Source organism: Saccopteryx leptura, chromosome 2, assembly GCF_036850995.1.
Source record: "Saccopteryx leptura isolate mSacLep1 chromosome 2, mSacLep1_pri_phased_curated, whole genome shotgun sequence".
Classification (NCBI taxonomy): Eukaryota; Metazoa; Chordata; class Mammalia; order Chiroptera; family Emballonuridae; genus Saccopteryx; species Saccopteryx leptura.
In genome coordinates this window covers 257,728,796-257,756,609 of record NC_089504.1, presented here as the reverse complement: position 1 = coordinate 257,756,609, position 27,814 = coordinate 257,728,796, and the positions used below count along the sequence as shown (strand labels likewise).

The following is a 27,814-nucleotide window of genomic DNA, read 5'->3' as shown; positions in this document are numbered from 1 at the left end:
CCTTGGGGACAGTTCAGCACCAGCACAGCAGCATCTGACAGTCCCCTTCTGAAGACTTCAGGCCTCTAACTCTGGGGACAGCACAGCATGTGTGCCAGTCTCCCCAGTCCTGCTGACACTCCCGGCCACAGGAAACCGGCCCACGGACGAGCTGTGGTATCCGAGGAGGCTCCTTCATGCCCAAGTCCATGGTCAGTGTAATGATCACATTTTAAAAGTAGTAGCATTACAGTTTTGTTTTGTATTTTTCTGAAGTGAGAAGCGGGGAGGCAGACAGACAGACTCCTACATGTGTCCCACTGGGATCCACCCGGCATGCCCACCAGGGGGCAATGTTCTGCCCATCTGGGGCATTGCTCCGCTGCAACCAGAGCCATTCTAGTACCTGAGGCGGAGGCCATGGAGCTGTCCTCAGTGCCCAGGGTCAACTTTGCCCCAGTGGAGCCTTGGCTGCGGGAGGGGAAGAGATAGAGAGAAAGGACAGGGCAAAGGTAGAGAAGCAGATGGGCGCTTCTCCTGTGTGTCCTGACTGGGAATCAAACCTGGGACTTCCACATGCCGGGCCAATGCTCTACCGCTGAGCCAACCAGCCAGGGCCACGTTACAGTTTTTCCATAAACTATCACTTATTCCTCGCATCAGCAACTAAAAAGTAAAGGCAGTAAATACTTGCACCTCCAAAGTAGCTGCTCTTTGATTAGAAATCAAAACAGTAAGCACGGGTGTCTGGAAACCCAACTCCCACCTGCACCAGCCCTGAGCTCCCCACGACCTGGTACCAAGTGTTCACGACACAGATGGTGGTTCCGGGCGGAGGGCTGGAGACCCGGGAGGGCCTCTGCTTCACCCTAGAGGTCCCCTCAATGAGCAGCCGTTCAGAAATTTTGAGTTTTATTGTTCATCTGTGTTACAATTAACTGAAAATCAGACAATTCTATTAAACTCGTCGTTTTATTACCCAGAAGAACTTGACCGAGCATGACACAACAAATGGATGACTCCTGCTAGGGAGAAGTGTTTTCTTTTGGGGATTCTACAAATACCTTTAAGTCATCAGTGAGTCACTAGGGAAAGAGGCAAGGAAGAGTTGCCTAAGGGTTTGCACCGCCTCAGAATATCAGCTGCCGGTGCCCCACCTTGCTGTGAGTGCACCTGACTCAGCTCAGGTCCTTAACAAACAAGGAACACGGCACTCAGCGGCGTGGACACTGACCCAGCGCCATCTAAGTGATTGGCATCAGACATCCTGACTGCTCCAAAACTGAAACACATTATTGGGACAAGAACTCAAATACTGGTTTTTGTATTTCATCCAAATGTGGTTGTTGTTTTTTTCCCCTAACAGTCGTAGTATTAGAAACATTATCCTTTGTGTACGAAATCTTTAATCAATTTCATAACTTACCTGCTGCTTTCAAAAAGTGAACTGTTAGTGGTCTGAGTTCACCCCCTTGCTCCTTCACAAATGCCTGTCTTGTACTTTTCTTGTATTATTTTTTTTAACTTTATTAAAATATTATTACTTGGTGTAAATTTATAAAGTGACACATTTTTCAATACCAACCGTCTACGTCAAGTTATTCCATAATGGTGCATTCCATCCAATTAAACTGCAAGGGTTCCCACATTTGTTTTACATTCTATATGTTAAGGCTTATGAATAGCAATTTTGATGAATTCCAGCTGGTTTAACTATGCAGGCAGACCCTACTGCACCAGATTCTTTTCAATTCTTATTGTATCCAGTGAGGCCCATTTTAAGTGGGCCACCTGTAGGACGAAGTACGAGGAAGTCTCCGCAGAACAACATAAAAAAAATCACCCCACTCAACTTAAGACCATCTCCTCCAGCTACGTGACTCTGATATAATCTGTGTCAGTGAGAAGTATATGGTTCTTCCCTTTTGGAAAACCTGAATTAAAAATGTAAACAGGCTAACAGCCCTATGAACTACTAAATTGTTCCTTTATCTACGACAACCACAACGTGAAGAGAATTTCCACCATTGGTGCATGCTGCCTGGTGTCACGAATCTCTCGTGCACATTGCAGCTCCTCCACCCCCTGGCCCTCCTGTTTCCACCCAGCTGGAACACATCAAGGGCACAGAAGCCAAGTCAAACGTTGACCCCACCCTCCTCCACCCATTTTAAGGCACCTTCAAAGGCAGAGCACTGATCTAACTCGGTTTCACCAGCAAAGCTGGCCGTCCTGCTATTTAAGACTCCAGTTTGGGGTTTTTATAACTGCACATTAACATGAGAGCTTTGGGTTTTGGTCAAAAGCTTCAGTGGCACTCAGTTTCATCAGATGGCTACACCCTCCCTGCCAGAGAGTCCTCATTATTAAGTCTGAGTAATCTTTGCTCTCAGTGTCCCTGTCTTTCCTTATAATATCAGCTCCTCTGAACCACCCAGTAACCAACTCGGAAGGATAGCTCTCCCTTCCAAAAGGTCAAAAAAGCACAACCATCATGGTAGTCCAAATGCCTGTTTCCCCCAGCATTTGCACACATCCTGTATGTATCATTTGTGCACAGTCCCAAAAGACAGCCATTGCAGCGTGCATGAGAACACTCTTGCCAAGACACATGCAGGAGGGGGTGGGGCTAGGGAGAAGGGAGCTGCGTAGGACAAAGAACTTACTTTGTTGTTCCCCTGTGCATGCAGCCGCAAGGAAAAAAAAATGAGAAAAAGAAATAGGTTAAACATAAACTTATTTTTAAATTATGAGGTAATTTCCGAGCTAGAGCAAAATCAAAACAAATAGTTTAACTAGACACTGATGTCCCATACACACGGCACACAGGGCTCAAGGACAAGTCAGAGCATCGACTTTAGATGAAATGAAATCGCACATTTATAACGGCAGAAAATGAAGACAGAAATTTCCTCCCCCCCCCTTTTCTTCTACTCGAAATGTCTGGAGTGTGGGAACCCGGCCAAGAAGCCTGGGTTGGGACTGGTAAAAAGTGAGCTGTTAGCATGAAAGGCAAAGCATTTAGTGTGCGGGCTTGCCCTTTCTGGACAGCCCCTCCTCCAACATGCTAGCAGGGGAAAATGTCAGTGGCCAATGCGTTTTTAAACAAACACTGCATCCTTGGTTTCAGAGAAGGTGGGGGGGGGGGAGGCAAAGAGAGGAGAGGGAATGAGTGAGTGGTTCTGGGGAGATAGGGTGAGCAGATCAGGCTGAAGATGACCTCCATGTGTACCGTTCCTTGACTTCATAAATTACCAGGAGCACCCACTCCACCGCCGGGAAGTGGCCAAGATAAACACCGGGCCACATTCAAGAAAACGAGCCTGGAAAAGTCACAAAAATGTAGTCGTTTCTAAAAGGGACACTCTGGACTGAGACACAGAGCAGCAGCCAGCGACAAGGTGGCAGGCAAATGGGTCTCCTGTTTCAATCCAGGCTTCAAGAGGATGATTTATATCAAACAATTTAACTCACATATGGCTTTAAAAAAATAGAGCGGTGATTCATTAGTCCCAGGGCAGCCTGAGTCCTCGCAAGGTCAGGTCCCGTGGGAGGGAGTGATGGGATGGGCAGGGAACAGGGCTGAACTCTTCCCACAAGGGGCTCGGCAGGAATGTCTGCATCCAGACGCGAGTGCGAGAGCGTGCGGCTGGGGAGAGCGAGAGCGAGCGCCTCTGCGCACCGGCCGGAGCGCGTGGAGCCGCAGGTCGGGCTGGAGACCTGGCAATTAGTATTAAGAGAGGATGTGGAGGGGGTGCGGAGTAACAGGGACAGACGTTTTCTGGAGCGTGGTGTGGCGAGGAGCTTGGGAGAGTGTGTTTTCTGGTAAACGATGCCAACTGGTGACTTGGAGGAAACGTCTGATTCAAGGACTATCATAGCTAATAAAAACGTAAACTTAAAGACACTGATAAAACAGAGCAGAGAAGCCTCTTGGCATCGTGAGTTGCTGTGATCTAACCGTTAACAGCCCCAGGAGTATGTGAGACATAGAGAATGAATGGAGGTGGAGAAACGATTCTTCTGTAAAAATATATATATATATATATGCCAACCATTCAATAAGGCAAGAGAGCTCCCCATAGGGAATTTGATCAGGAGAAAAATTCTATTTTAAAGAATAATGGGGCTCCGGTTCTCTGAAGAAGCGCAATATTGCCGAAAATTCCTCAACCAGATGGAATTTATTGTATTCCGCAGCCGTGCCGCTTTGATCTAGTAAATCAGTTTCAGGAGTCCGGCCGAGGATTCCTGCGCGTCAGGGAACGGTGGCTGCCTTGCTCCACGGCAGATGGTTCTGTTTGTAGTGGCCACAGTGGTGTCACAGAGCAGGGGGCCTTAATCCTTAAAGGGGAGGAACGTCCAAGAGGAGAAGGAAAGGGGGGAGGAGGAAGAGGGGGAGGGGAAGGGGGAGGGAGGAGAGGGGGAGGAGGGGGAAGAGGAAGAGGAGGAGGAGGAGGAGGATGAAGGGCATGGAGGGATCTTGCCATTTCTAGGTTCCTTCAGTCACTCCCAACCGTCTGTTCCGAGAGAGGAGCACCCGTGGTGAGCGGGGACTGCCCTACCCATCCCTCCACTCTCCCGGAGGGGGGCACCTTTGGGTTTGGATCCCTGAACACGGTGGGGGGGGGGGCGGCAGTGTCAGCCCCGTGTGGTCAGATGGCTGAATAAGCCCACGTGAGTGCTCATCACCATGGGAATCAAGACTCGCAGTGGTCTGTGGCCATTCTTCATCTTTCCCTACAAGATTACAGAGACCCTCTCCCCTAACTAGCATGTACCACAAGAGAAAAGTTCCAGAAGGAATTTCTGAAGTCCCAAAAGACTTTATTATAGGATGGTTTCACCCAGCAAAGCAGCCCGGACGCATGATGGCGGGGAGAGTCTTGAATCTGGAGGTATAAGGAAATTCCTGGGTATTCCACTCTCTACTGAGAACTTCCACCTCTTAAGAAATTATATCCTATAGGGAAGGACCATTTATCTATATAGCTAATAGAATCCTCGTAAAAAGTCCTGGGTTGTGTGACTTCACGCGCAAAACTGAATTTGCACCAAATTTCTTTCCAGGGGCTGCAGAGATCTGGGGGCTGCTTCCTCCAGAAAGCCGGCCCCTCTCAGGGTGAGCTTGTGAATCCTCCCTCCCTTCCCAACAGCCTCACCAGCTCACTTCAGACTGACGAAGCCCTAAGGCCAGCCTGCCCACAGGGCAGTGTGACCCCAGGATCGTTCTAAGCAATCTGCCTTCCTCAACCAACAGTGGGGAAAACTCTCCCTCGAATGCCCAATCCCAGTGTCAGTTTCCAAAGAGAAGGGAACTGGCTGAACTGGAAACCACAGCTCATGGACACATGAATACTTTTCAACAATAATAATGTACACGGCATTGCACATGTCTACCCAGTTTTGGGTGCTGAGCTAGACGTGATGTGAACTGTCTTCATTTAATTGGATCAAATCACTCAAGGAAGGTATTATTATTATTTTAAACTGAATTTACTGGGGAGACATTGGTTTGCAAAACTACACAAGTTTCAAGTGCATAACTCAATAAAACATCAGTGAGGAAGGTACTACTGTTTTGAATTTAAAAAGGAATAAACAACTGGAGAGTTAAGTAAGTTGCCTAAGCCATACAGCTCGTAAAGGGAAGGCTCAGGATTCCTGTGTGAGTGGATTCAACTTCAAGTCTACCTTGTTTCCACTCACACAGAATGTTCCAGTGATGTTAGAATTCCCTGATGTTTATGTCTAATTTAAGTCCTGTACTGAGCCGACCATAACTGTGCCAGAAGAATTTGTTACATCATGTTATTTAGCTATTTAATCAAATTCATATTTATTTGTATTTTAACTTATAGGAAAAGTTTATGTACATGGGTCTGTAAAATCGTCTTGTAAAAGTGCTTTAATTGTAGCCAGTAACCACTGATAAACACACACTCACACTTTTTATCTCAATCTGAGCATTTTTTAAAAAAGTTAATTCCATTAAGAAACATCTTTAACTTTGATAATGTGTAAAATCCTATGTACTTTTTTAACGATATAAAATTTCATCGTGGTCCTAATTTCAATTTAAACAGCCAAAGGGAAGAGAAATAAAAGAAATAAAATTCTGCTCGATCCAAAGTCAGACTTACATATATTTTTAAAATAGCATGGCCGCTCAGAAAGAATGCTAAATTGAGATTCTGTGCGAGTTCATGGGCTAAGCCAGTGGCACCGTGGGAAACCAAATCGAGGGCTCCCCCTTCCCATCCTAGGGTCACACTGACCCTGCTCAGATAGGAAGTCTACACTGTGTTTTGGATCCAGAGAGATGAAGGGGCTGGAGGGAATTGGAAAGCGCACATGGGAGGACACCCAGGCTGTTGTATTTTATACAGACATCGCTGTGGTCCTACCACACTGCAATCACTTACTTGCCTGTCTCTTCCACTAGACTTGGAACTCCCATAGAGTAGGAGGTGCAGCTATTTTTCATCTCTGCATCTCCAGAGTCTACCGTAACAGTGATGGATGAAGGGAAGGAAGGAAGTGGGGGAAGACGGTGGGAGGGAAAGAAACAACAACAAAAATGGTAGAAAACTCCAAGAGAAATGACCTAACACAGAAGACACAGGAGAGCAGAATATTATGATATTAGTGGCATAAAACATTCTATCATGTGAATGTGACAGAAAAATATTATGGGGGAAAAAGCATGTTATAAAAATGTGTGCAAGCCCTGGCCAGTTGGCTCAGCAGTAGAGCGTCGGCCCGGTGTGTGGAAGTCCTGGGTTCGATTCCCGGCCAGGACACACAAGAGAAGCAACCATCTGCTTCTCCACCCCTCCCCCTCTCCTTTCTCTCTATCTCTCTCTTCCCCTCCCGCAGCCAAGGCTCCACTGGAACAAAGTTGGCCCAGGGAACCGAGGATGCCTCCATGGCCTCTGCCTCAGGTGCTAGAATGGCTCCAGTCACATTGGAGCAACGCCCCAGATGGGTAGGGCATCGCCCCCTGGTGGGCATGCCAGGTGGATCCAGTCAGGCACATGTGGGAGTCTGTCTGATTGCCTCCCCACTTCTAACTTCAGGGGGAAAAATGTGTGCAATCTTAGTTGAAAATAAAATGTGTCTGAAACATCATTTTATTCAAATTTGGGCGATAGTGATTTATCTAAATGAAGCCAAACTTATATGATTAAAAGAATAATCAACGTAGGATTTTTTTCCAATCAAAATGGAGATGTAGAAAGCAGAACTTTTTGAGTCTAGACTCATGTCCATGTATGACACATGGAAGTATTATAATTAGGGGAGCGATCAGCTGATTGGCTGTTGACTCAATGGTTTATTGATACAAAGACAAAATGACACACTAGAAGTCCTAAAAATTTACAGAGAAGTATCTGGGATTAGCTTAATCTGACTTCTTCATCGCATTTTCCTAAATTAGAAATAACTGTACCTAAACGTACCCCTCCTCCCTGCTCTAGCTGTTCACAAAATGGAATGTTTAGATAAGCGTTCTACTTAGATGGCTTTCAGTAGTGAGCAGCCATTTAACCGTCTGAATGTCAAGCAATCGTGTAATGTAACCTGTAGAACTCCATGGTGCATAAAAGAATGCAAATATTGTTTATGATGAAAACTGAGAAAAGCAACGTTTATGGCACGCTGCCAAGTTTAATTTCCTGTCATGTCTTTGGCATGTAGTAAAAAACCCCTTTGTCTCGATCTCCAAACAACTGTACGAAATGTGTGTTTCTAAACAAATAGAAAGCATGTGAAAAATCTGCCAAAGCAGATTGTGTAGGATGTGCTTCATCTCTAGATCTGCTTAAAATTGAGCAATGCTATGAGAAAGATGTAACGCATATTTCACTGAGTGTCTCCTTTGTGTAGAGCTATGGATACTGAAGCCCCAGATTCGTAAACGCAGCTCAGTGAAGGGCAGGTCATTCTGCTTTTCCAGGACAGTTTCTTTTCCCTTCACAACAGGCGCGCTAAGTAATTTCTTTAGCGAACTTGACTCGTGTGTTTAAAATAAGTTTAATTGACAAAATCATGACTTAAGAAAACATTTCCAGAAACATTATAGTTATATGGAAGGAACACACACACACACACACTTTATATAACTGAGCATATTTGGAAGACAGAAACAACAACGAATTTACAATCTCACTGGGCTACACTGTAACATCCACAGTGTCTTAGCTCTGTCCTCTACTGTAAAAGAGAGTCATCTGTGACGAAATGATAATTATCATCATCATTATTGCCATCATCATAATTATCATCATCGCCATCATCATTATAAATAAAAATAGAGTGTTTATTTGTGCTTACCCTCTTCAGTGCTTCTCTGGCCTTACCTCATTCAGTCCTGTCACCCACACTCTCAGGACTTTTGTCATCTCCACTTTGGAAATGGGAATAACGGGACATTAAAAGGCCGGGTCACCTGCCTAACATCTCAGGACTTGCACATGAGCGTCGGGACTGTCCATGTCATTAGCTTGACACCGACACCTGTGCTTGAACCCACATGCTCTGCTGCTTCTGCTAACACCTGGCCATCATGATCTCTAAAAAAATACATCTTACCGGGCCACTCAACCCGTTCCAAACCCTCTGCCGGTGTCCCCTCTCACTCGGAGTAAACCTCAAGGGCTCACCCCTCCTTCAGAGCCTACCCAACCTGCCCTGACCTCCCATATGGGCACTGTCCGCCATTTCTGTCCTTCCTCCAGGTGTTCCAGACACCCGGATGGTTTTGGTTGCTCTTCTAAGACACTGAACTGGCTTTGTACCTGTTCATCCTCCACCATCGTTACTCTTCTTTAGACCACCCCATCGGTTCCTCCCTCCCCCCTTTTGGAGCCTATGCCCATGTCAGCTCTTCAAAGGGGCCTTCCCTGAGCCCCTTAACTAAAATGAGGCTCGCCTGCCCTCCCGCAACCCGGCTGTCCCTTTGACTTTGTTCTTTCATAGAAGTTACCACTCTCTTCAAGCACGCTATACAACGATGTGGTCAGTCCCTGTCCTGACTGACGTCTATTTTCTGGTGGCGAGAGCTCAGGGCTCGCCTCTGCATCACCGATGCCCACCACGGTTCCTGGCAAAGAAACCCACACTCACCAGGCCTCTGAGAGATGAATGTGTAAAAAATAAACCTAGAACATTTAACAATTTTTAATATGGAATGGCGGTGGAATTAAACACACTTCCATTCATGGATAGGGGAGAGTAAGGGTGATAGTTAGAATGAACAAGAGCACCCGTTTTTTCCAAGCTTGCTCGTGCGTGGTCTTCAGAGTGGCACCTATCTATGCAATCATGTGTGCATAAAACCAATCAAATCTGGACAACTATGGGAACCGTATACTGACGCCTCTGTGCCCGGTGTCACCAGGAGATGGTCTGGTTTCACCCCTTTTGGAGGGCACAGGAGATGTTATGGGGATTCATCATTTCAGGTGCTAACCAGACAAAAGGTATGTTGGAATGGAGTTGAGAGGGTTACATGTGAGCTAAAGTAGCAGCAGGTAAGGAGAACATCTTGGCACAAATCCTCATTCCTTTACCCCAGAAATCCATTAAATTCCAATGTAACCTCAGGGATGTGGTCAGGTCTGGCTTCCCCAGAGAGCCTCCAATGTCCCCTGTTGTGTCCACAGCTCAGAGTTACTTACTCTAGGTCCCTATTTGGGGTCTGGGAATAACCAAACTTGTGCTTGACCAGCCCCGTAAACTGGCTGAGAGCTCAGCAAGCACCACAGTGGTCAAGCTGGACTCAAGTCCATGGCTCAGCCTCGGGACTTTAGTTCTGGGGGGAACTTGGATAGTACAACTCCTCACGGGGACCAGCGAGCACACAGAGGGAGCCACTCGCGCAGTCTGTTTAACAGAATGCGGACATGTGTCAGGTCGTACTTCTGCAACGTTTAAATCCAGACCTGTCTGTGTAACATTACATCTTCCAAAGAACACAAATAGAGGTCTGTTTATTAACTTGAATGAGAAAAGTGTCTTCAAGACACTTGAAGTATATTAATAAAGATAAGTGGGAACAGCTCTATAATATTTTTGTTGTCGTTCTTTCCACTCACAGTGACATTGACCAGAGTTTGAATGCAGATACAATTTTGGAACAGGTACTATAGACATAGAGAAAGAAGGTAGATTTTTATAAAAAAAAAATAAGGACACTTTTAAGCATACAAAACAGTGTTATGATTAATGATATATATATATATGGTCTACCGGAAAGTTCTGTCCATTTTTGGAATAAAACAAAATACAAATTCTTCTGACTTAATTCATGTGGCACCCATCTTGAATATTTCCACACCAATCCTATCTTCCGAATATGGTCCGAAATGGTTTGCTGAGCTGAATTAAGCCTTTCTGCGATCTCCGATGTTGTCAGAAGAGGATCTTGCTCCAACATGGTCTTAACAACATCGTCATCAATCAAAGATGGTCGCCCAGAACGTGGCTTATCAGAAAGGTCGAAATCACCTGTTTCGAATTTTTTGAACCATCTTCTGCATGTCCTATCAGAAACTGTACCTTCACCAAACACTTTTAATGAATTTCTACATGCTTCTGTAGCATTTCTTCCTTGTTGAAATTCGTAAAAATACAGTGGCATAAATGAACTTTATCAGTAGCCATGGGTACACTATTGCTTCACACATAAGACTAACGTGAATCAACTTTGTTTTCGTTAATTTGCTACGTCAGTATGTATACATTAAGTGATAAAAATAGAGAGGCACACATGCGCCAAATAAACATGTGCTTATGTGTCAAAACTTGTTGTGATAGAAACAGACAGAACTTTCTGGTAGACCATATATATATGCCATGACTACATGAAGAATGTTATAAACTGCTTGTATTAATACTAGAACAACTGTGGAACAGTTAGTGTATAAGGGAAAATAAAATTTAAAGTTTAAACAAAGAAACCGTCTCTTGGTTCAAGATCACATACATCGTGTTTTATGGTAGAGTAGGGCATGCCCTTTAACAAATGCACTGATAACCTTCTTAGAATAGAAATCTAGTGGAGAAAAACATATATATATATGCAAAGTATCACTTAAAACTGCACCACATTTAGGTCAAAAGAGAACTAGTTTTTCCGGAATACAGTATGTAGAATTATGTTTTCTTAAAAATGGCTAACAATTTAAAAATGAGAGATCGATCCAACTTACTAAAGACTTATCGGGATACACTCCAGCTCTCAGCAGGGATGCCTTCCAGCTGTCCACATCCTCCTGGGAGTCACACGCCAGCTCAAGGAAGCGATAGTCTTTGTATACATTCCTGGAGTTAAAAAAAAAAAAAAAAAAAGACCATGCTTTTAGCTCTGAACCAAATTCAAAATGATTTTACAGTACTGTAGACAATGATACAGAGGACAGTCCAAGTGGACAGTTCTCACAGAGTCACTGGAAGAGGGGAAAGGAAACAAAACAAAACAAAAAACCCCAACCCAATTCATCGTATTTAAAATAATGAGCAAATTCCTATATGTATGTATGACATAATTTTTAAAAAGCATCACACTAATGAATTCAGAGTCATTGGCTCTGCTAAGCAAGAAGTTTGAGAAAACCCAGATAGTCCCAGTGGGCTACATGCTGGGTGCCAGTGGAGGGGCGTCGTTCTCAGGGGAAAGGATTTGCTGTTGTCTGGGGATTAGATCAACTCTCTCTCTCTCTCTCTCTCTCTCTCTCTCTCTTTCTCTCTCTTTTATTAAGTGAGAGTTGTAGAGGCAGACAAACAGACTCCTGTATGCCCCCCCCCCAACTGGGATCCAGCCTGCAAGCCCCCTGTGGGGTGATGCTTTGCCCATCTGGGGCCACTGCTCCATTTCTTCAGCAACCAAACTATTTTAGTGCCTGAGGCGAAGCCATAGAGCTATCCTCAGTACCTGGGGCCAACTTGCTCTAACCATTTGAGCTATGGCTGCAGGAGAGAAGAGAGAGAAAGAGTGAGAAAGAGAAGGAGGAAGGGGAGGGGTGGAGAAGCAGATGGTCACTTCTCCTGTGTGCCCTGACCGGGAATCAACTCAGGATTTCCACACGCTGGGCTGATGCTCTACTGCTGAGCCAACCAGCCAGGGCCTAGATCAATTTTCTGAAACTGTTTTACACATCTGAATGGCTCACAAAACTTCAGAAAGCATGGCAATCATCTTACAAATGGAAAATACTGTGTGGATTGAGAGCAGAAGTGCTCATCAGTGCTATGAAAAGGAGAGAACACCCACCAGCCCAGGACTTAGCAGGCTGAAACGCCTGTCAAGCGCACATTTGTAACAGGGACAATACGGCAATTTTATATTTCTTTTCCTAATAATAAAATAATAAAGACAATATAATAGTGCTAGCCCATCTGAAAATTTTGGAAACTAGATAAAAGTAAAAATTGTGACACTCCTTTTTTCACTATTTACAGATAACCTTACTTCTTTACACTCTTGTTCTCTGCATCCCCCCCCCCCCGTTTTCATCTCTACTGCTAGCAACTCTGTGTCTTTTTTCATTTACTATTATATCATAGTCATTGACATATGCCATGACATCTCTATAAACATCAAAATATAATGACAATGTTCATTATTATAAATGTATCGCAGTTTACTTAAATTCTTCCTAATATTAGACAACTAAGTGATTTCCTTTTCCTGTAAACATAAATAATACTTAAGTGAATATTTTTATCCCATAAGCCTTTGTCACATTTACTATTATTTTCCGAGAGTAGATTCCTATAAATAGAGTTACAAGATCAAAGTTATGATTATTTTTTTAAGACATTGATAGACATTCCAATCAACTTTCCAGAAAAGAGAATCCAGTGTAGACAGATACGGGCAGTACGTAAGAGTAGCAATCTTTCCCTCTCCTTATTCTCTCTGGTTATTCTCAGTCAGGCCTGAGAGCCTCAGTCTATACCTGAGCCCGGATGGCTCACCCATTTGTATCTCCAGTTCAGACCTCTCTGGGACTCGTACTGCCTATTGACTTCTCCACGTGCGTCTCTTAAAGGCACCTTGACATGAATGACTGAAGTGGGGATCCTAACATGTTGTTCCCATTTCATGCAGCAGATCTTTAATCTAGATATTTTGGGGAGTATCTTAGTCATCTTCACTCTCTCATACTCCTCTTCCATTCTGCCACCTACAAGCATACCTGCAGTCTGTCAACCACCATGACACCACCATCTCCTTGGTGATGCTGGGGTGATATCTCCTCCCAGCATCACATGTCCCCTTCACATGAGTCCTCCTCGCTGAATTTTTATCCTGTTCTGAGATTGGGAATCAGTATTTTTACACCTGGCGTACAACAATCAAATGGCTACCTGCGTTTAGGAAAAGACCGCACTCCTCACAATGCCTACAAAGGCCTGCAGGTTCTGGGCCACCGCCACCTTCCTCGCCAACTTCTTCTCACACTCTGCCCTCTGCTCCGGCCACACAAGCCTTCTTTGACCTTCTCAGAAGGGCCACGCCTGCTCACAAGGCCGCCAGATACCCTGCCACAGTTCTCTGTCCTTCCCTCACTGTACAGGTAGCCTCCACACTTCCCAGGGAATCTCGGCTCCGTCACCACGTCTTCAGACACCACTTCCCTGATGGTCATTTCTCTTTCATATGTGTTTTACATTTTGTGTTTACCTTTCCTTTGTAGCACTGATCACAGCGGTGATTTCGGAAAATTTTCTTTCACATTTACTAATTAACTTTCATAATGTTTGTCTTCCCAACTAGCCCTTAAGCAGCAGTAGGAAACAGATGGTTGCTTCTCCTGTGTGCCCTGACCAGGAATCAAACCCAGGACGTCCACATGACAGGTCGACACTCTACCACTGAGCAAACCGGCCAGGGCCCAGTTCATGTTTCCAACTGGCCCTAAAGTAGTAGCGTTGGCTCTCTGGGTGTCTGCTTGTTGCCATATTGCTCAGGTTGACTGAGTGAGGAAGTGCAGAAGTTTCTTTTGCTTGTCCTCCTGGTTAGCCCATTTTTCTTAATCGAGAAAAGTATGTGCTGGTCCCTCACATAATCTCAACCCAGCTCACTGCACGAGTCTTGTAAAAAGTTGACTGAGACGGCTACTGCACAGAGCTTTTGAGACTTTCTGTCTCTATTGTGTATGATTTTTTTGATATAGCAATGGATGGAGAAAGGTAAAAGAGAAACTTCAAATTTCTCACCATCTTAAGAGAAGCCATCTCACTTTTCATAGCAATCCTGCAAAGTTAGTAATAGAGCTCTTTTACATTTGAGGACACTGAGATTCAGAGAGGCTCAGTGACTTCCCAGACCACACAGCTAATAAGTGGCACAACCTGAGCCTACCCCAATCCTTGGCATATGTGGCCTCCTAAAAACAAAAATCTGTTGAATGAATGAATGGACAAAAGAACTATGGAATGAACTTGGACTGTGCTTCTTTTTAAAATTTTTTATTTTATTTTACAGACACAGAGTCAGAGTGAGGGATAGACAGGGACAGACAGACAGGAACGGAGAGATGAGAAGCATTAATCATTAGTTTCTCGTTGCGCATTGCGACACGTTAGTTGTTCATTGATTACTCTCTCATATGTGCCTTGACCACGGGCCTTCAGCAGACCGAGTAACCCCCTGCTTGAGCCAGTGACCTTGGGTCCAAGCTGGTGAGCTTCTGCTCAAACCAGATGAGCCCGCGCTCAAGCTGGCGACCTCGGGGTCTCGAACCTGGGTCCTCGGCATCCCAGTTCGACGTTCTATCCACTGCGCCACCGCCTGGTCAGGCGGACTGTGCTTCTTTTTATAACCACCTTCTCCGCCCTCCCCCTTTTTGATTGAATCCTTAACCTTCTACAGAAAATGTAAGATTAAGAAAATTTGACACAAGCCCTAGCAAGAAGAAGGAGTAATTTTAATTAATAGTGAGAGATATCTAAAGAAAATGCATTCTCCAAGTATGAAATTTTAATTTCGGAAAATTTGAGAGATCCTATCTCTGCTACTGAGCCGAAAGGGTAATAATGTATGAATATTCTCTTGACAGAATCAAAGTCCATCAGTTTCTCATTATCTAATTATTTCTCCACCACAGGTTTCAGCTACTATTCAGGTTTCCGCGCGAGGCCTCTGCACTGCCCAGGATGAGTTCCTTTAAGATGGAAAGGTGCGAGGAAGGCGGTGCTGGGCACGCGAGCGGCGCAGAAAGGGTGCGGACGTCCCACATTCTCTAAGCAGATCCGAAGAATTCGGCGTTGGCCCGCGCTCACTGACCTTTCTCCAGAGGATTTTCTTTCAGGGGCTCTTCACATGGAAAATCTTTATTTTATATTTTCCCCCCTCCAAGGATAGCCAAATTCTTGAGAGGGAAAATAATTATCTGGTTGAAACATTAGAAGAGGGTCAAAGACTTCTGGTGGCTTTGGCTGCTTTGTTTTTACCCATTTCGAAGCTTCATCGCAGGCTGTGTCTAGACATCCAAGGAGAGTTGGAAGCAGGTCTAAAACACTGAACGGAGCCGGTTTACTGGAAGCCTCATAAATCCTGTGGACGCAGCTTCCAGGTTCTCACCACATGCTGTAGCGGTAGAGATAACCCACAGCAATTTGTACTGACTGCATTTTTTTGTTGTTGTTTGTTTAGTCTATTTCAGCTGCAATCATGCAGATAGGAGCTTCTGCATGACTTCATTATGAAATCAAGCTGAACTATGCATTTTACAGTCTGAAAAAAAAAATCAAAGTCACCTCGACATTAAAAATGAGCGTGAGAAGCTTTCACCCTACACATAAAGGGCTTTTAAAGTGCTGCTGCTGCCCGGAAGAGACAGTGACCACATGATGAGCCTGTACTTTGATTAGATGTATAACTTTCAGTCACATGTCTTTGGATGTTAAAAATGTGAAGTTTCCTTTCCTTAACTAGGAAAGCTCTTCAAACCATCTGAAGCCAGGTATTACGCATCCCCCCAAGTCTTCTAGTCCCTAAGCCAACCTTTCTGCCAAATTTTTTTTCAGATGTTTCTAATATGGAGAGGTTTCTATTGTAGATAACACAACCTCCTTCTCTTCCTGTGAATTTGTTCTATTTTTAAAGGATTAAAAATAAAAAAATGAGATGCCAAGAACTGATCACAAATCTCTAGCTACAATATTATCCAGATGCAAGACAGAAGTTTGGTAGACTTTCTGTGGGATTTCTGGATGGTAAACGTTGACTAATACTAAGTTATGTAAAATGTAGCAGAACATAGTTAAGACCATGACCACCTGCTGAAATCTAGGCTAGGCCATTTATTATCCTCTGCACTGCTGGGTAAGGCAACCTCCCTGAATGTATTTCTCATTGCTAAGATGGGGATGGTAACAGTATCGACTTCAGGCTTCCTATGACAATAAAATAAGGTTATACGGGTGAAGGGTGTGAAGGGCATAGCTGAACACGCTGCCCAGCACCAGGTGACTATACAAGTAAAACACACAGACTACAACCAGGTATTATCATGTGTCTTTCTCCCTGACTACAGCTCCTCCACGCTGCACCTCCTGGAAACTGGATAGGTCTCCCCTGGGCTGATGGTTCATCGCCACAGGGATGGGGCTCTCTCACCTGCTCCATTTCCTACTCAATTTCTCTATTTCCATTTCCTGATATAGTGAAGAGCCAAAGGGGAAAAAAAAGGAATAAATAAATAAAAATGTTAAATGAAAACAATTCTCATTTTTAGAAAAAAAATATTTAAAAATCTCAGAGTATTACGAAACAGATTTACTGTAAGCGCAGCTGCGGGGCCGGCTGAGTCACCACCAGCCCGGCTCTCCAGCTGCCAGTGGCCACAGGGCCAGGTCTGTGTCAGCGTGAATCACAGTCACCCCACCAGAGAGCTGAAAGTGTCAGTTCTGGTTACAACCGTGGGGTCTTGTTTATGGTGAAAGAGATCCTGAAGAAGGCAGGTTGCAAGGTAAGTGGCGGAAATTCTTAGGCTGTGGAATATTTAGTATCGCAGTAGACTTGCTCACACCCAAAGGCTGAAACAAGGGGGACAGGCGGCCCATCAATTAAGAGGGTAATCTCAATAAAAATAGGAATGGTCTGGGCCCTGGCCGGTTGGCTCAGCGGTAGAGTGTCGGCCGGCATGTGGAAGTCCCGGGTTCGATTCCCGGCCAGGGCACACAGGAGAAGTGCCCATATGCTTCTCCACCCCTCCCCCCTCTCCTTCCTCTCTGTCTCTCTCTTCCCCTCCCGCAGCTGAGGCTCCACTGGAGCAAAGATGGCCCAGGCGCTGAGGATGGCTCTGTGGCCTCTGCCTCAGGCGCTAGAATGGCTCTGATTGTGGCAGAGCAACGCCCCAGATGGGCAAAGCATCGCCCCCTGGTGGGCATGCTGGGTGGATCCTGGTTGGGTACATGCAAGAGTCTGTCTGTCTGCCTCCCCGCTTCTCAATTCAGAAAAAAAAATAATAAAATAAAAATAGGAACAGTCTGGAGTGAGAATCCATAGTGGGAACTCGATCTCCTGGCTTCCTGCAGGGCCTCGGGCTCCTGGCCCCGTTTCCCCAGACTTCATTGTTTCCTCCCGGAAAGAGCAGGACCGTTGGGCGGGTTGGTCGGTGTGTTCTAAGAGGGAGGTTGAGCAAGCTCATGCCTGCAGGACACAGGCATGTCCCTCCCGTTCCCAGGCCTGCGGACGCTCAGCTGTGGCTGTGACTGTGACTGCCCGGGGCTGAAGTATGAGCAAGGCTTTTGGCCACAGAACTAGAAACATTTGTTTTATGCTTTATCTGTTTGTCTCCTGTGCTTCTAAAAACAGCAACAACAGATTTTAGCCAAGGTGTGGGGGTGGAAAGGGTGTGATTTATGGACCCCCTAAAACTCCAACAGTGAGGGCTGGCTTTGAAGAGAGGGTACGGGTTTGGGTTTCAGATGGGTGAGATGGGAAGAGACCGGGGCCATCTGAGTGGAAATGCCCAGTAGGCAGTTGGCGATGTGGGTCTGGTGTCTCAGGATAATAAATAACCCTGTTCCATGTGGCCGTGGGGCTAGGTGCCATGTGAACTTGTTTATTTTATTTTAATGCCGCTTATTAGCTTCGTTAAGTCGTTTCCCATAGGAGGACAAGCCAAACAGCCACAGGTCATGTGTCTGCTTGGGCAGAACCAATCGCGGGCGAATTGGCCAATACTACAATATCACTTAAAAAAGTCTGTTGTTGCAATCCGAACTCCGTTTAGCCTCAAGCAACGAAAGACTTTTAGAAAGGCATAAAAAAAGGCAACTGGGGAGGAGAACAGAGAGGGAACCACAGCTAGTCTCAGTCGGCCCGCTGATCGGGCGGAAGAGGCTGCCGAGGCTGGGCCTGGCCTCCGCATTCCTGCCATCTGAGGACAAGCGCGGGCACCACGGGCCACCATGCATCAGCCCGGCCCCTTCGCCCTCGGCACTTCTCTTCCAACAGTCATCTTCTGTGGGATCTTTTGTTTGCATTAATGACTAACTGTAATAATGATATAAATTCTTTAAAAGCTCTCTCCCTTTTTTTTTTTTAACATTCTAAAGAAGCAGATTCGTGAGGAACTACTGACACAGAAGAAGCAAGAGCTAGTCCCAGAAGGCCCAGTACTGATCAAGCCTAAGACACTAAATGAGACCAAACATGGAGGCATGATCCCCTGTGAGCCCCCGGACACCTGAGAGTGTGACAAGAATGCTCAGAGCCTCAGACCGGGGCGAGGACATCTGTGTAAGGTGACAGGATGGAGGTGCTGTGAAGGGGAACAGTGCAGAGGAAAACTGTAGAGGGGTGAAAGGGACTGGCACATCAGGGTATCGGTGGTTTTCCACAAGGGCACCCCAAAATATCAGCCTTTCAAATTATTTAAAATGTTTTACTTGTTAACATTATTATCATTATTTTAGTCATGTCAAGTTTTATCACAGTCAGTGCCCTGAACTCATTTTGCAAAGTTCTATATGAGTCTTGATCACAGGGAGCAACAGGCAGTCCTGCCACTGCTCCGCCTGAGGCAACAGAGATGTCCTGGGGCATCAGGGCTGCCACCGGTGGGCTCCAGCCTGCTGCCCCCCATGGACCCAGCACCCCCACCATGCTGGCTCCACTCAGTGAGACCAGGACTACGGTGGGCAGCACACAACAGACGCACAAAATTGTTCAAAGCCCCACATCTGTTCCCACACATCAGCCTCTCTGCTGCAAAGAGAATAATCCTGGGCTGCAGGAAGCTTGGCTATTCAGTGACTTGTTTGAGGAAGCCATTTTAGGTACACCCACAGTTTTCAGCACCAATGAATATAACTGAATTGTCAAAGGCAATAAATCAGATTTTTAAAACATTAAGCACTTCAATAACCTGCATCTTGTGTGAAAGCATATTTGTGCAGAAGCTGGTGATGATGGTGATGATAGTAGTGATGGTGATGATGGTGATGGTGGTGATGATAGTAGTGATGGTGATGGTGATGGTGGTGGTGGTGGTGGTGGTGGTAATGGTGATGGTAATGGTGATGGTGGTGATGGTGGTGATAGTGGTGATGGTGATGGTGATGGTGGTGGTGATGGTGGTGATGGTGGTGATGGTAATGGTGGTGGTTATGGTGGTAGAGATGGTGATGGTAGAGGTAGTGGTGGTGATGGTGATGGTGGTGGTGATAGTGGTGATGGTGGTGGTGATGGTGATGGTGGTGATGGTGGTGGTGATAGTGGTGATGGTGGTGATGGTGATGGTGGTGGTGGTGGTGGTGATAGTGGTGATGGTGATGGTGATAGTGGTGATGGTGGTGATGGTGTGGTGATGGTGGTGATGGTCTTCCCCAGGAAGCATGAATTGCATAGGTTATTCTGTCCTCTGTAGTCCCTTAATGCCTTAGTTATATATCCTTGCAGTTGAACTATGATCCCTTTTACTTATGGAATCTATTATTCCAAGAGGTGGTAAAAGTATAAACAATGTCAGAGCTGATTTACATAAAATCATTAGTGAGTGATCCGTCATGGACTAATACAAACAGCAGAGACTTTCATACACATCTTCATATTCAAAGTTTCTGTTAAGGAGAACTTCAACGCCAGGTGATTCCATAGAAGATAACAGAAGGATAGATGGATTATGTGTCTGGTTACATGACAGGTTATTCTGTATACTGGTTTCTATAGTATACATGTATTGATTTATTTGTCTAATAAACATTTGTTGAGGAGCTGTGTGACAGGTATTGCACCAAGCCCTGAGGGACACATGGTGATTAAGACAAATGAGGTCCCTATTCTTATGAAGCTTATATTCCAGCCCAATGCACAACAATTGACGGAGAATGGGATGCTAGGACACTAACAACCATTTATTTAGACTTCCTTGTCCAGGTACCAAGTAAATCCCAACATCCCAATGACATCTCCCTCTTCCCCCTAAACAACAAAACAAAAAACAGACATCTGTTCTCTTCCAGACAGTCTCATTACTTTAACAATTACTCAGAAGACTGAAAATAATTCATAACCCAGATAAAGGAGATCTTTACAAAGCTCGTAGTGCGTTTCAAAAACTGCTGCTCAAAATGTACACTACAAAGGCGTTTCTGACCAGACAGCTGTTTCAAAGAACAACGATTTCATGTTTGAAGACTAATTTTAAAATTGAGATGTCTTTGCCTTCCAGGAAAACTCAGCAGCTGCAGAGGTTCTTTCACTTCTCTTTCTTCCACATTTCCCTGGATTTAATTTTAAGGGGAAAAAAAGATATAAAAGGGACAATTGCATGCAACACAGAACAAAACCTATTGCAAAACCAACCACTGGTCATGTTTAAGCACAAGGAGAACACAAAGGCAACCCCGAACCTCTTTTTAGCCGAGGAAGGAGCCAACACAGCCCTTCCCCAGTGAAACTCGTCCCTTTCCTTGCTAACCTTGGGAAATGACCCCTAAATCTCAGTAACATCAAGGTAAACTCGGTTTTCTATTGGAATAGAAAGAAATAACCAGCATGGCTTCAGGAAGTGACAATGGAGAACCAGTCAGAGGGAATATAAGTCACTGTCGTCTGCACTCTTCACTGGTCCAGTCGTGCCAACCACTGTGCCCAGTTCTGGAGGCCAACTGAAGTGAAGGGGCCCATCCCTGGGGGACTGGAGAGAGCCTCCAACGTGATTGAGGAGGAGACTGACGAGGTGAAAAGGCTGGGGGAAGATGTCTTCCAGATGAAACTAGCAGGCAAAGCACTGTTGGCAGCAATGGGAAGGCCCTGGAGTTTCAGGCCCTCATCACCAAGGGACAGACTGAGATGAAACTGTCAGTGTGGCAAAGAGACAACAGAAACAATCTTCTGGTCATGCAAAGGAAGCTCTGATGATCAGGCACACCTCAGCTGCTCTCAGGGATCTCAGGTGGATGGTGCCTCGGAAGGAGGAAACCCTGGAGCAACAGGTGTGGGCTGACGCCCCACTGCTGTGCTGGGGTGGGCATCACGACAGGTCTGACCCAAAGGGGAAGCCTAAAGCCTGACACAGTCCCATAGCTGTCTAGGTGCCTAGCCTGGAGGGCTGGGTGTATGTTTCTCCTCCCTTCACGTGAGGGACACATGTGGGTTTCTCCTGGGGACACAGTCACTACCAGAGAAGAAGGATGAACTTACCTGTAAGTAAGGAATCTGAGACTCTCCAAGGAGAGGTAAGCCTAGCAGCCCAGTGGTCCACCAATGGATGCTTCCTGATAAAGTCAGAGAGACTTTTAAATCTGTGTTGTAGGTGAACAGCTAGGTCTTACCCAGAATTTCCTTATCCTTATCCTCTATCAAAACTTTCACCAACCACTTAAGTCTCTGGTACCTTCCTTCTTGTGAGTCTTGAGAGTTTTAGGTTTCCACAAGAATCCACGTGATGTGACAAAAAGAGCAGAGACTTTGGGATCAGATACAGAATTTCAAGCTCTGGGCTTCGTCATTATGTGTTAGTCAGTTCTGTGACTTTGGGCTAAATTGCTTAAGTTTTCAGAGTCTCGATTTCCTCGTTGATTAGTGAGGATACTCTCTCTAAGAGGGTTTTTAAGGATTTGAAATAATGCGTGCAAAGCATTTAACATGGTGGTTGGTAGCAATTACTATCAAAATGCAAATGTTCCTGGCCAAAGTTGTCAGCTCACAAGGCAACTTTGAAATGACAGAAGTCACTGAGAAAAGAAGGCCAGAGAAGGAGGTGGACGGAGTTTCATCCTGCTCATGCATTTGAGATGTGGTCTTCCCTACAGGTGAAACATGACATTTCTTGGTCCCTTTTAATTCCAATAGTTTATCATTTAAATATTTCTCAGCAAAGAAATGAGATGATCAAAAAGTATGTTAGATTTTTCAAAGTACCCCCGAGGAAGAAACAGGTACCTGACCACCAAATAAAGATGCTAACCCTTGAACACATAACTCTCTCTTAGGAAACTGGGTCTGCTAGGCAGCTTGACTCATTTAAAAAAAAAAAACTAAGATCAAGCTTGTTAACACACTTTCAAAATGAACATTCATGACTGATATGAAGTACAATAGCTCTTTACAAAGTACTGTACATCCACACTTTGGGCCCTGAACCACAGTGTAGGGGCAAAGAGCTGACTCAGGTAATGTCACCTTCTAGCTGAGCTAGAAGTGATTGGTGAAAGGTTTTTTTTGTTTGTTTTTTGTTTTTGTTTTTTTTGGTTTTTTTACAGAGACAGAGAGAGAGTCAGAGTGAGGGATAGACAGGGACAGACAAACAGGAACAGAGAAATGAGAAGCATCAATCATTAGTTTTTCGTTGCACATTGCGACACCTTAGTTGTTCATTGATTGCTTTCTCATATGTGCCTTGACCCGTGGGCCTTCAGCAGACCGAGTAACCCCTTGCTCGAGCCAGCAGCCTTGGGTCAAAGCTGGTGAATTTTTGCTCAAACCAGATGAGCCCACGCTCAAGCTGGCGACCTCGGGGTCTCGAACCTGGGTTTTCCACATCCCAGTCTGAAGCTCTATCCACTGTGCCACCTCCTGGTCAGGCGGGTAAAAGTTTTGATAGAGGATAAGGATAAGGAAATTCTGGATGTGAGGCATACTTCCACCGAGGAAATTGGGGATATTGGCTCATGGGTTACTCAGTCTCCATTAGAGGCACCATTTTCCTGGGGACTTTGCCTTCTCTTGAGAATACCAGGGTGATGATTCATTTGTGGACCACGGAGAAAAGAAACCATTCCAAGCGGATGGCTCGTCTGACACTGTCACTTGACCGTCTCTTAGATCATTCAAGTGACCTCCCAGGCCCCTCTCACCTCGCCTCGTTTCAGTTCTTCAGAAACATTTTCCTCTCCGCTCCCCCCTGAAAGCGTGGAGGGGTGCCTTTCCCCCTAGTTCCCAAACATCGGCAGAGAGGCTATAAAATGCCCCGTCATTCAACTCTGCTCGTGTGTCCTCTCTCCCCGCCATCCCACACACAGGGTACCTTATCATATTCAGCTTTCATCACTTGAAGCTATAGTCTCTTCTCAGCAAGGCCAAACCTGCTGCTCCCTGAATACAACTTCCTGTCTCTGGCTGTGATTTCCTGTCGCCCAGGCTCCGTACGGGGAGTCCCGCTTCGGTTTGGTCCCTTCACCTCATTCACGATGATGTTTCAGGAGGACTTAATGAGTTACTCCTCTCGTCTCCCATCCCCTGTGTGTGTCCCACTTGGATGCTACTAATTTTCATAAGTTTGAGTTGAGTGCCTCTCCTTATATACAAGCTTTTCATGAACGTTTTTTTTTTTTTTTTGTTCCCTCCTAATGCCAGCCTGGCATCCCTTTTGAATGCCTTCCTAAATGTTTAACAACATAATCTATGTGAAAATGAATTGTGACGTTAGCTCTATAGAATTATTCTGTGCCTTTTATTTTTTATACCCTCACAGAACATGCAGCTACCGTGCAGGAAATGTTGACTGACGCTGAAGACTGAGGAAAAATATCCAGGATACTAACAAGTAATCAGGACATTCAGTCACTGCTCATATGTTCCCAAGTCACTCCCCACTCCATGCCAGGCACTGTCTGGGCACTGAGGAGAGAGACTTCGTTCTTGTCCTCATGGGGCTTAGGGGCTTAAGACTCGAAGGGGGAAGACAGAAAACAAAGAAAAATGAATAAAAACAATCTCAAAAAGTGAAAAGTACTGTGAACTACAAAGAGTGGGAGAAGGGGACAGAATGATGGAGGTGCCTCTTTAGATGAGGCCGACAGGAAAGGAGGTGGTGACAAACGGAAGAGGGGGTGCCACTCATGAGAAATTCTGGCAAAAGGATGTTCCTGGAAAATGGGGGAGCCAGCTCCACGCAGCTGGGAAGCAGTGTGGGGGCCAGAGTCCCTGGAGCAGGGCAGGCACGGGACCAGACCACGGGTGGTAGTGACACGGAGAACCATCGTGATGTCGGGGCGGGGGCCTCAGAGGCCATGGTAAGTTTGGAGCTTTCCCGAACAAGACGAAACAACCCCGAAGAAACTGAGGCAGAGGCACGCCATGGGTCCTTGTGACATAACCCTCTTGCAAGGGGACATGCTGGGGAGAATGTAGGACGAGCAAAGAGACCCCCGAGGGGGCAGCTGCCATGGAACCCAGGCCATAGGGCCCCAGCCGGCTGGGAGACAGACACGGTAAGGAGGCAGATTCTAAACAGGAGGGGCAGCGCGTTCCCCTGGAGAAATGGCTGTGGAATGTGAGGGGACGGGAGGGACCAAGGTGACTGCGACCCCAGGCTTTCTGGCCTGAGCATCTGGGGGATGGCAGGGGACATGTGTCTGGGTGGGGGGAGCAGGAGGTCAGGGCTAAACTGGGGTCGGCGGGGAGGAGACGGGATGGGAACGTGAAGCCAGGAAGAAGGAGAGAGTTGGATTATGTGTAGGCTCCTCAGGGCAAAGATGAGACAGGGCTGTCTCTTCCTCCTGTCCCATGGTGACAGGGGTGACGGAGGCCTCCGGGAGCTCACTGAAGATCAACACTGACTTGACAACAGCAGTGTAAATGGACCGAGGTAGTGAATCTGCCCATGGCTTTGTGCTGACCTGGGCGTTATTCCAGAGCAAATACCCGCACCTGGCACTGTGCCAATGCAGAGACAGGAGAGGCCGCGCACTGGGCATCATCGCAGCCCACGATCCCAAGGTACACAACTGAATATTTTTAAGCTTGCATATTTCAAATTAATAAGCTTTTACAATAAATATGAGTATACTGAAAGGAATGAAAAATGTCCCCAACTATATTTTCATTCCCACATGGAATTATTATTCTCAAGCTTTCTCACATCTGTGCTGTCCAAAGGTGATGAGGTGGCCATCTTTTCCTCAACAGGCGTTCATTTCCTGCACGGACTGTGAAGGGAACACTGACCCGCTGCCTGGCGGGACTATGTTTCTAAAACCAGGCTGCCGGTGGGAACGAGCAAAGCAAATCTCAGCAACCAGAAAGCCAGCCTGACTCCCCATGTTGAGCCTTGGGAGACCGATGTCACAGGCCAAGAAAAGTCACCGCAATATTAAGAACTACCAGAGAAAGAACAGGTCATCTCCAAATGAAATCAATCACTATGTTCTGCAAAGGCTCTCCACCAGTCAGCATGTGCAGGGGGGTGGACGGTGGAGATGCAGACCGAACTTGGAAGGCAGGGACGTCACCGTGGCGCCATCCTCACCCTGGGAATCACACGCTATTGCCACTGACAATTAAGTGAAGGAGAGACAAAGTAGAAGTGTCCACGAGCAAAGGGACTAATGAATCAGGAAAACTAGCCTCTCCCCCACCCCCCCAGCATGTCAAACAGCGAGGGCTGGAGCGAGGAGGTCCCTGAAGACAGCCAGGTTCGCTACGTATCATGAAGCACTAATGACAGCACCCCTGCACCAGGGCTCTGAATCAGGAAAGGAGATAAAAAATCAGGGAACACTGGCCCTGGGCAAGGAGGAGAGCCATCAATAACCCAAAGAAAATTCAATGCAGAGCACCTTTTTTTTTTTGTATTTTTCTGAAGTGAGAAGTGGGGGCTGGCAGACAGACTCCCGCATGCTCCCGACCGGGATCCACCCGGGATGCCCACCAGGGGGCGATGCTCTGCCCATCTGGGGCGTTGCTCCACTGCAACAGGCGCCATTCTAGTGCCTGCGGTGGCGGCCATGGAGCCGTCCTCAGCACCCGGGCCAACTTTGCTCCCATGGACCTTTGGCTATGGGAGGGGAAGAGAGAGAGAGAGAGAGCGAGAGAGAGAGAGAGAGAGAGAGAGAAAGGAGAGGGGGAAGGGTGGAGAAGCAGATGGGCGCTTCTCCTTTGTGCCCTGGCCGGAAATCGAACCTGGGACTTCCACACACCAGGCTGACACTCTACCGCTGAGCTAACCAGCCAAGGAGAACGCAGAGCACTTTCTAGAAGCACACTGCCATTTGAGTTCTGTAGTACTCTGAACAGGTAAAAAATAAAAAAGTATATCAGGGACAAATCTAGCATCCTCCACAATAGTATTCCTTATGAGAGAGAGAGCGCGAGAGAGAAACCAGGAAACAACAGAGAAGGCAGAGAGAAGTCTTCCTCACTCAGGGGAGCTCTCCTTCAGGAATAGGCTAATATTTGACACAGCCATAATTTTCTATAAATTGCTTTTGGGTTAATGCAGCCCTTTAGAGTCTGTAATGGGCAGAACCTCAGTGCAGCCAATATATTTATCCAAGGGTCTCTCCTAATCCAATTATTCTGAACTTTCAAGGAGGGAAATCAGTCATGTAACGTAATGACACTTTAAAAACCTCTCTCTCTTTCTCTTTCTCTCGCTGTCTCTCTCTTCAGATGAAGTACCCTAATCCTTTTGTTAGGCTCACAAAATAATTCTTTGACCGCATCCCTTACTTGAATTTTCACTTATGGGATCCTTATACCGTTCCTTGACATTGAGTGAGAAGTTTTATTGTGACTCTCTAGGTCCTAAGACATAATTCTGTATAAAAGCAAGGCGCTTTCTACTTTGATCGGGTCTGCTTGACCACACCAAAATACTGCAGGGGTCCTTTCTAGGGCTAGTTGGCAGAGACTGCTAGGTCTTTTTCATGCGCCACACTTAACCAGATTCCAAGAGTCTCAGGTAGAGTTTGGACTGTTTTCCTCTAAGGACACGACGCCTCCTGCCTTCCCACATTTCCAGCCCGCTGCTAGGCCCCTGTGAGATCTTCTGAATGTTGTGAGATCTTCCAGAGATCTTCTGACTGCCCAAGGGAGGCTGCTGGGTCGGCAAGGTCTGAGTTTCTGCGATGTCTTTCTGATTGCTTACGCAGATGTCATGACTGGTGTGCACACTGGGAATCTAGGAAGCTGGGATCCGGGAAATCTCATTTATTACCTATATACATTGACAGGAATAGCCACTGCTCCTCAATCCACTCTAGAGAGCCAAGCGCATTGAACAAGGACTGTTTTTGTTTCCACGATGGCTCTACCAAGGAGCCTAGCCATAGCAGGTGCTCCAATAAAGTACTTAAAAGTTAGATGTCTACCTTATATTTCTTTCTCAAAGAGAGTTCCTAGCCACATTAAAAAACAAAACAAAACAAAACACCCACAGTTCCACAACGATTCAGACTTGCTAACAAACTTGACAGTAAAACTTGGCTAATGGCTATTTGAAAACTTAATTATGTACTTATCCTTTGATTATTCCTTTTTGCCACACGTATCTAACCACCCAAAGAGCCCAGGAAATATTAAGGCATGCTTTCCTCTCAAAGAAACTATCTAAAAAAGAAAAAAGAAAGAAAGAAACTCTTTTGT

At 45.9% G+C, this 27,814-nt stretch overlaps 1 protein-coding gene across 4 annotated transcripts in view; it reads right to left on the bottom strand.

The window, feature by feature from the left end:
* Positions 1-27,814, bottom strand: part of DNM3 (dynamin 3) — a 457,675-nt gene that overhangs the window by 85,832 nt on the left and 344,029 nt on the right. For all 4 annotated transcript variants that reach the window (XM_066371511.1, XM_066371509.1, XM_066371510.1 and 1 more), the window contains one exon: positions 11,196-11,307. In XM_066371511.1, the coding sequence (XP_066227608.1) occupies positions 11,196-11,307 (112 nt within the window). The remainder of the gene's footprint in view (positions 1-11,195; positions 11,308-27,814) is intronic.